The sequence below is a fragment of the Entelurus aequoreus genome, linkage group LG09 (genome assembly GCF_033978785.1).
Source record: "Entelurus aequoreus isolate RoL-2023_Sb linkage group LG09, RoL_Eaeq_v1.1, whole genome shotgun sequence".
Classification (NCBI taxonomy): domain Eukaryota; kingdom Metazoa; phylum Chordata; class Actinopteri; order Syngnathiformes; family Syngnathidae; genus Entelurus; species Entelurus aequoreus.
In genome coordinates this window covers 3,741,237-3,751,236 of record NC_084739.1, presented here as the reverse complement: position 1 = coordinate 3,751,236, position 10,000 = coordinate 3,741,237, and the positions used below count along the sequence as shown (strand labels likewise).

General features: G+C 39.7%; 2 protein-coding genes across 7 annotated transcripts in view; one reads left to right on the top strand and one right to left on the bottom strand.

The window, feature by feature from the left end:
• The window catches only part of ccdc172 (coiled-coil domain containing 172), a 26,980-nt gene extending 25,559 nt beyond the window's left edge, over positions 1-1,421 (bottom strand). For 2 of the 5 annotated variants that reach the window (XM_062057977.1, XM_062057975.1), the window contains exon 1: positions 384-1,421. The gene's annotated coding sequence lies outside the window, so the exon portion shown is untranslated. The remainder of the gene's footprint in view (positions 1-383) is intronic. The other 3 variants (XM_062057976.1, XM_062057978.1, XM_062057979.1) reach the window with 3 other exon arrangements.
• The window catches only part of LOC133657068 (GDNF family receptor alpha-1-like), a 149,331-nt gene continuing 140,405 nt past the window's right edge, over positions 1,075-10,000 (top strand). For both annotated transcript variants that reach the window (XM_062057974.1, XM_062057973.1), the window contains exons 1-2: positions 1,075-1,297; positions 1,413-1,718. In XM_062057974.1, the coding sequence (XP_061913958.1) occupies positions 1,213-1,297; positions 1,413-1,718 (391 nt within the window). In that variant the 5' untranslated portion in view covers positions 1,075-1,212. The remainder of the gene's footprint in view (positions 1,298-1,412; positions 1,719-10,000) is intronic.

Here is a 10,000-nt window from a genome sequence, read left to right as displayed (position 1 = left end):
ATTGGGCTTATTTAAAACAATTTACATTCTGTTAGAATAATTATGTGTAAGTTATCACACAACTCTTATGCTTATAGGCCGTTGCTATCGTTATTAGCTATTGTGCTCAAGTTGTACTTTTCTATCTGTGGAAGGACAACACTTGTTATCAGTCACACTAATAGTACACACTATTTTGTACTCTGTACACACTATTTTATAATTTGTGTGTTTGGATGTCAGAAGCTATGTTGCTAATGCTAGCTAAGAAGATCTTGATATCACTAGTTCGTTAAACCTTGACCCCATTAAGATGTGCAGCTTTAAAATGTTGCCTTTTTTTCTCTCCCCCCAGTCATGTACTTATTTGGACACAACCTTATTTCTAGCTATTTGTGACTCACGTTGACGTCTTTAAAGATGTCCAAAACTCTGACGTTCGTTTTTATGGCAAAAAAAAAAAAATCCGCTGCTGAAAAGTGACCCGTCGGCTGGACCGGGAGTGCCCGCGTCCTTCCAAACTTCCTGCCAAATAATGCTCCCCTTCTCCATCCGGTCAGGAATATCATAGATATTTCATCGTAATATATCATAAAATACGTCTTTCTAAAGACTGTGTAGTTTTTAGAACCTAACTCTACATAAAAAATAAAAATAAAATACAACTATGTCATGTTTTATGTTTTCAACGCGTCATGCTGTGCTTAAAGCCGCCGCAAGATGGCGCCAGTGTCCGCTGCCCTAATACACATAATTTGGCAGTATAGGAGTATTAATCTGTATATTATTCTGCATTTTATGGATGGATTTATTGCTAACTGTTGGTTTGGTATGTTTTATTTTATACCAGCGTTATTATAAATATGAGCAGTTGTCCAGTGATTAAAAAAAACACATTTCCCGCGATATGTAAACTTATAAAAGCCATCTTTATGAAGGGACTAATGTTTGAAAGACTTGATGAATATTGCAGAATAGTTACTTATCACGTATGAGTTGGCGATGGCGAGTCGCGTCAACGCGCGCCAGTGATCGCTCCTCCCGCTCAATGCGCCACTTGGCCGTGCGTGCGTAAGCGCGCTCACACGCCAACATCCCGCCGGACGACGCGATCGCCTCGCACTTGTTCTCCTGCCAGGAAACACAACCTCGCCCCGTCTTTCTCTCCCCTCCATGGAACTCCCCGCACTGGCTGGGAACTTCTCCTGAGCGCCGGACGTCTTTTCCCGCGACATGCTCGCCGTGCGTCGGCAGAGGACGACGACGTTGATGAGGACGGCGGTGATGATGCTGCTGCTGGCCGGACTTCTTCTCCTAGGTTTGTAGTCTCTGCCGAGTCCAATTCAAGAGCGGGAAAGAACTTTTCCCCCGCGACTAAAAGTTGCGTGGATGTGTTCCCCGCTCGTGTTGATCACGATCCCGTCTGCTCGCAGATGTGCCGTGCGCGGCCGAGGAGGGCGTGCGGCGTGCGGGCGGCTCGCGGCCGGACTGCGTGCGGGCCAGCGAGCAGTGCCTGCAGGAGCCCGCCTGCAGCTCCAGGTACCGCACCATCAGGCAGTGCGTGTCCGGCAAGCACGGCAACTTCAGCCAAGTCGGCCGCATGGACGCGCAGGACGAGTGCCGGAGCGCCGTGGACGCGCTCAGGCAAAGTCCTTTGTACCGATGCCGCTGCAAGAGGAGCATGAAGAAGGAGAAGAACTGCCTGCGCGTCTACTGGGGCATCTACCACTCCTTGCAAGGTATGTACTATTTAGTCTACTGGGGCATCTACCACTCCTTGCAAGGTATGTAGTATTTAGTCTACTGGGGCATCTACCACTCCTTGCAAGGTATGTACTATTTAGTCTACTGGGGCATCTACCACTCCTTGCAAGGTATGTACTATTTAGTCTACGGGGGCATCTACCACTCCTTGCAAGGTATGTACTATTTAGTCTACTGGGGCATCTACCACTCCTTGCAAGGTATGTACTATTTAGTCTACTGGGGCATCTACCACTCCTTGCAAGGTATGTACTATTTAGTCTACTGGGGCATCTACCACTCCTTGCAAGGTATGTAGTATTTAGTCTACTGGGGCATCTACCACTCCTTGCAAGGTATATATTATATAGTACTTCATATATAGTCTACTGGGGCATCTACCACTCCTTGCAAGGTATGTAGTATTTAGTCTACTGGGGCATCTACCACTCCTTGCAAGGTATTTATTATATAGTACTTCATATATAGTCTACTGGGGCATCTACCACTCCTTGCAAGGTATGTAGTATTTAGTCTACTGGGGCATCTACCACTCCTTGCAAGGTATTTATTATATAGTACTTCATATATAGTCTACTGGGGCATCTAACACTCCTAGCAAGGTATTTATTATATAGTACTTCATATATAGTCTTTTGGGGCATCTACCACTCCTTGCAAAGTATTTATTATATAGTTCATATATAGTATATAGTATTTCATATATAGTATTTCATAAATAGTCTACTGGGGCATCTACCACACTTTGCAAGGTGGGCATTATATGTATCATATACTGTATATAGTATTATATATATAGTTTTTAATATATAGTCTACTGGGGCATCTACCACACCTTACAAGGTGGGCATTATATGTATAATATATAGTATTTTATACATAGTATTTAATATATAGTCTACTGGGGCATCTACCACACCTTACAAGGTGGGCAGTATGTAGTATTTAGTGTATAATATATAGTATTTAATATATAGTCTCCTGGGTTACTTATCCACACTGTACAAGGTGAGCAATATATGGTATAAAGTGTATAATATATAGTATATAGGGTAACCTTAGCTCATTTTGCGGTGTGTGTGTGTGTGTGCGTGTGTGTGTGTGTGTGTGTGTGTGTGTGTGTGTGTGTGTGTGTGTGTGTGTGTGTGTGTGTGTGTGTGTGTGTGTGTGTGTGCGTGTGTGTTACGGACAGCAAAGCCATGCCTGTCTGTTATTTCACTTTACCTTTTTCTGTGTTGATTGAGCTGTGTTGAAGCACCAAAAAAGGACATTATGTGAAATGAAGAGTTTCTGTCTCTGATAGTTGATATAATAATGTAAGTGCATCATTAAGCCTACATGAACTCCATGGTGTTCAGGGATGAATAGTCTCTCCTGTTGCTATTGTACTATAGTTCCATGAATCATTAGTAATGCAGCAGCCTAGTTTTGAATGTCAGGGTCCCTGCTATCACATGTTGATAACAATATAACATTAGTAATGCAGCAGCCTAGTTTAGAATGGCAGGGTCCCTGCTACCACATGTTGATAACAATATAACATTTACATCATAGAAATCAACTATTTCTCTCATAGTCATTCACCGACGTCCCACTGGGGTGAGTTTTTCCTTGCCCGTATGTGGGCTCTGTACCGAGGATGTCGTTGTGGCTTGTGCAGCCCTTTGAGACACTTGTGATTTAGGGCTGTATAAATAAACATTGATTGATTGATTGATCTACAGGCTTCCCAACTGCTGTAATAAATGAAGCATGATGAGTTGACTTGAAACTGTTTAATGTTGCACTTTTTATATGTAGAAGAAAAGTTGTGTCATTTTATTTAATCTGAGCAACAACTTGAGGCACTTTAATGTTGATTAACGTGGGCAGAATTATTATAGTGTTCCCAATGTTAAAAGGATAAAGCCATTGTTTACAAATTTGGTAGATAAATAACCCAAAAATTTATATTTTGTTGTTTTCTTACTGTACCGAAAATGAACCGAACCGTGACCTCTAAACCGAGGTACGTACCGAACCGATATTTTTGTGTACCGTTACACCCCTACTATATAGTCTATAGCAGGGGTCACCAACGCGGTGCCCGCGGGCACCAGGTAGCCCGTAAGGACCAGATGAGTAGCCCGCTGGCCTGTTCTAAAAATAGCTCAAAGAGCAGCACTTACCAGTGAGCTGCCTCTATTTTTTAAATGTTATTTATTTACTAGCAATCTGGTCTCGCTTTGCCCGACATTTTTAATTCTAAGAGAGACAAAACTCAAATAGAATTTGAAAATCCAAGAACATATTTTAAAGACTTGGTCTTCACTTGTTTAAATAAATTCATTAATTTTTTTACTTTGCTTCTTATAACTTTCAGAAAGACAATTTTAGAGAAAAAATACAACCTTAAAAATGATTTTAGGATTTTTAAACACATATACCTTTTTACCTTTTAAATTTCTTCCTCTTCTTTCCTGACAATTTAAATCAATGTTCAAATACATTTATTTTTTTTATTATAAAGAATAATAGACACATTTTAATTTAATTCTTCATTTTAGCTTCTGTTTTTTCAACGAAGAATATTTGTGAAATATTTCTTCAAACTTATTATGATTAAAATTCAAAAAAAATATTCTGGCAAATCTAGAAAATCTGTAGAATCAAATTTAAATCTTATTTCAAAGTCTTTTGAATTTCTTTTAAAATGTTTGTTCTGGAAAATCTAGAAGAAATAATGATTTGTCTTTGTTAGAAATATAGCTTGGTCCAATTTGTTATATATTCTAACAAAGTGTAGATTGGATTTTAACCTATTTAAAATATGTCATCAAAATTCTAAAATTAATCTTATTCAGGAAAAATTAGTAATGATGTTCCATAAATTATTTTTGTAATTTTTTCAAAAAGATTCAAATTAGCTAGTTTTTCTCTTCTTTTTTTCGGTTGAATTTTAAAGAGTCGAAATTGAAGATAAACTATGTTTCAAAATTTAATTATCATTTTTTTCGTGTTTTCTCCTCTTTTAAACCGTTCAATTAAGTGTAAATGTCATTAATTAATAATAATAACATAGAGTTAAAGGTAAATTGAGCAAATTGGCTATTTCTGGCAATTTATTGAAGTGTGTATCAAACTGGTTGCCCTTCGCATTAATCACTACCCAAGAAGTAGCTCTTGGCTTCAAAAAGGTTGGTGACCCCTGCTCTATAGTATATTGTTTAGAGTGTATAACATATAGTATATAGTGTACAATATATAGTGTATATTCTATAGAGTGGTTATGGAACTTAGTGCCAAGTACCACCTGCACTGAATACCACCATAAAGTATCATAGTAAAGTAGACCTACATTTAAATGAAAAGTCTCTCCTATTGCTATTGTATTATAGTCAGTGTGTGAATGTGTGTGTGTGTGCATGGGTGAATGTGGAAATAATGTCAAAGTGCTTTGAGTTCCTTAAAAAAGGTAGAAAAGCGCTACACAAGTACAAGCCATTTACCATTTGATCACTTTAAAAACATTTGACCAAAGTGATTTCCAAACAAATAAAAATAATTGTGCAAATGGTGTCAACAGTGTTAGCGCAGCAGGATGACCAGACAGATATCTTTAGCTTCTCGCTCCGTGCTTTTGTTTTTACAAGAATATCTTTAATACATTTGTCAAATATCATATGATAGCAATAATGGCTTTTACAGCCTTGCAGCTTTAGCTGACTCGCATGTCTGCTTTCATCTTTTTTCCATCGCCACTGTAGACAGTCGTGTGTGTGTGTGTGTGTGTGTGTGTGTGTGTGTGTGTGTGTGTGTGGATGTGTGTGTGTGTGTGTGTGTGTGTGCGTGTGCGTGTGTGTGTGTGTGTGTGTGTGAGCTAGAGAGAGAGACGAGAGGAGGAGGAGGCGCAGACCCCTAATGACTGACGTGTGTGTTATTGATGACATCATGTGAAGGTGCACACACACACATACAGTAAGAAGTCATTCCCTGCCCATTGTTGAGGTGCCAGTCCAGCATGGCACACACACACACACACACACACACACACACACACACACACACACACACACACACACACACACACACACACACACACACACACACACACACACACACACACACACACACACACACACACACACACACACTAAGTGGCAACACACTTCCTGCACCACATGTGCTCATGTCAGAGAGCTAGCGGGACTTGGGCCTTTCCCAGGGACTTGTTGCTGTCTTCTCCACATGTCCAAGCAGCTTTTATTGGCTGATTGATCTTCATGTTCAATTCTATTTGAAGACAAAAGTTAGTAACAGAACACAGACACAATAAGTTGGCAAAGCCTATGAAAACACATGTTTTTGGTCCCAATGTCTCAGTGCAAAAGTGTTTGTACAGCAGCAAATACAGTATATGCCTGAGCACGTTACAGTTGCTAGATGATCTATGACTATTGTCCCTCCTTGTGGCTCCATAAGACACCTTAGGATGGACCTTCATTCTGCTACAAGAAGATGAACAGATGGTACACACACACACTTATCATTGTGTGAATATGATGTCATGACTTATCACTATTACTTATCATTATCATTATTAATATGATGTCATTACTTATCCTTATGAATATGATGTCATGACTTATCATTCTGTGAATATTATGTTATGACTTATCACTATTACTTATCATTATCCTTATGAATATGATGTCATGACTTATTATTATGAATATGATGTCATGACTTATTATTATGAATATGATGTCATTACTTATCATGCATATGATGTCAATACTTATCATTATGAATATAATGTCATGACTTATAATTTTGTGAATATTATATTGTTATTCCAACAACATGTTTGCTGTTATTCCAACAACATGTTTGCTGTTATTCCAACAACATGTTTGCTGTTATTCCAACAACATGTCTGCTGTTATTCCAACAACATGTTTGCTGTTATTCCAACAACATGTCTGCTGTTATTCCAACAACATGTCTGCTGTTATTCCAACAACATGTTTGCTGTTATTCCAACAACATGTCTGCTGTTATTCCAACAACATGTCTGCTGTTATTCCAACAACATGTTTGCTGTTATTCCAACAACATGTTTGCTGTTATTCCAACAACATGTTTGCTGTTATTCCAACAACATGTTTGCTGTTATTCCAACAACATGTTTGCTGTTATTCCAACAACATGTTTGCTGTTATTCCAACAACATGTTTGCTGTTATTCCAACAACATGTTTGCTGTTATTCCAACAACATGTTTGCTGTTATTCCAACAACATGTTTGCTGTTATTCCAACAACATGTTTGCTGTTATTCCAACAACATGTTTGCTGTTATTCCAACAACATGTTTGCTGTTATTCCAACAACATGTTTGCTGTTATTCCAACAACATGTTTGCTGTTATTCCAACAACATGTTTGCTGTTATTCCAACAACATGTTTGCTGTTATTCCAACAACATGTTTGCTATTATTCCAACAACATGTTTGCTGTTATTCCAACAACATGTTTGCTGTTATTCCAACAACATGTTTGCTGTTATTCCAACAACATGTTTGCTGTTATTCCAACAACATGTTTGCTGTTATTCCAACAACATGTCTGCTGTTATTCCAACAACATGTTTGCTGTTATTCCAACAACATGTTTGCTGTTATTCCAACAACATGTCTGCTGTTATTCCAACAACATGTCTGCTGTTATTCCAACAACATGTTTGCTGTTATTCCAACAACATGTTTGCTGTTATTCCAACAACATGTTTGCTATTATTCCAACAACATGTTTGCTGTTATTCCAACAACATGTTTGCTGTTATTCCAACAACATGTTTGCTGTTATTCCAACAACATGTTTGCTGTTATTCCAACAACATGTTTGCTGTTATTCCAACAACATGTCTGCTGTTATTCCAACAACATGTTTGCTGTTATTCCAACAACATGTTTGCTGTTATTCCAACAACATGTCTGCTGTTATTCCAACAACATGTCTGCTGTTATTCCAACAACATGTTTGCTGTTATTCCAACAACATGTTTGCTGTTATTCCAACAACATGTTTGCTGTTATTCCAACAACATGTTTGCTGTTATTCCAACAACATGTTTGCTGTTATTCCAACAACATGTTTGCTGTTATTCCAACAACATGTTTGCTGTTATTCCAACAACATGTTTGCTGTTATTCCAACAACATGTTTGCTGTTATTCCAACAACATGTTTGCTGTTATTCCAACAACATGTTTGCTGTTATTCCAACAACATGTTTGCTGTTATTCCAACAACATGTTTGCTATTATTCCAACAACATGTTTGCTGTTATTCCAACAACATGTTTGCTGTTATTCCAACAACATGTTTGCTGTTATTCCAACAACATGTTTGCTGTTATTCCAGTAAGATACACAACTTGGGCTAAGGAGGACCAACACAGTGTGTTCCTAAAGTGTGTATGTCCTGCACCCAGTATTAATATTGATAAACACCACAATGTGTGGATCAATCAGCATTCCTTCACAATCTGCAACACACTCATGCAGAGGCCAGACGCCCTTTGACCCCAAAGTCACGTTGTGTGGACGTAATGGAGCTTGAAGGCCGCGCTGCCTCGTGCCGCTTGGAGGCCTGACCCTTACAGGAGGATGGTGTGTCTGTGTCAGTGTGTGTGTGTGTGTGTGTGTGTGTGTGTGTGTGTGTGTGTGTGTGTGTCTGTGTGTGTGTGTGTGTGTGTGTGTGTGTGCGCGCACGCACGGGGGATGTTTGCTTCCTAAACTGCATGGCGTCCATGCGAGGCCACTTCCAGTGCTGCAACTCAGCTGACCAAGCTGCCTAATCAGGCGTGTGTCTGTGGGCCAGTGTGGATTATTGAGTGACCCCGATAACATGGTCAACAATACTAGTACTTAAAGGCCTACTGAAAGCCACTACTAGCGACCACGCAGTCTGATAGTTTATATATCAATGATGAAATCTTAACATTGCAACACATGCCAATACGGCCGGGTTAACTTATAAAGTGACTTTTAAAAATTCCCGGGAAATATCCGGCTGAAACGTCGCGGTATGATGACGTATGCGCGTGACGAAGTCCGAGTAACGGAAGTTATGGTACCCCGTAGAATCCTATACAAAAAGCTCTGTTTTCATTTCATAATTCCACAGTATTCTGGACATCTTTTGCAATTTGTTTAATGAACAATGAAGGCTGCAAAGAAGACAGTTGTAGGTGGGATCGGTGTATTAGCAGCGGACTACAGCAACACAACCAGGAGGACTTTGTTGGAGCGCTAGCCATGCTAGCCGCGCTAGCCGCAGACCTCACCTTGACTTCCTACGTCTCCGGGCCGCCAAACGCATCGGGTGAAGTCCTTCGTCCTTCTGCCGATCGCTGGAACGCAGGTGAGCACGGGTGTTGATGAGCAAATGAGGGCTGGCTGGCGTAGGTGGAGAGCTAATGTTTTTAGCATAGCTCTGTGCAGTCTGGTTGCTAAGTTAGCTTCAATGGCGTCGTTAGCACGTCGTTCGCCAGCCTGGAAAGCATTAACCGTGTATTTACATGTCCACGGTTTAATAGTATTGTTGATTTTCTATCTATCCTTCCAGTCAGGGCTTTATTTCTTTTGTTTCTATATGCAGTTAAAGCACGATGCTATCACTTTAGCTCGTAGCTAAAGCATTTCACCGATGTATTGTCGTGGAGATAAAAGGCACTGAATGTCCATTTGGCGTTGTGGACTCTCATTTTCAAGAGGATATAGTATCCCAGGTGGTTTAAAATACAAATCCGTGATCCACAATAAAAAAAAGGAGAGTGTGGAATCCAATGAGCCAGCTTGTACCTAAGTTACGGTCAGAGCCAAAAAAGATACGTCCTGCACTGCCTCTCAAGTCCTTCACTGTAACGTTCCTCATCTACGAATCTTTCATCCTGGCTCAAATTAATGGGGTAATCATCACTTTCTCGGTCCGAATCTCTCTGGCTCCATTGTAAACAACGGGGAATTGTGAGGAATACTAGCTCCTGTGACGTCACGCTACTTCCGCTACAGGCAAGGCTTTTTTTTATCAGCGAGCAAAAGTTGCGAACTTTATCGTCGATTTTCTCTACTAAATCCTTTCAGCAAAAATATGGCAATATCGCGAAATGATCAAGTATGACACATAGAATGGATCTGCTATTCCCGTTTAAATAAAAAAAAATCATTTCAGTAGGCCTTTAATACTAGTACTTAATACTAGTACTGCATAGTGA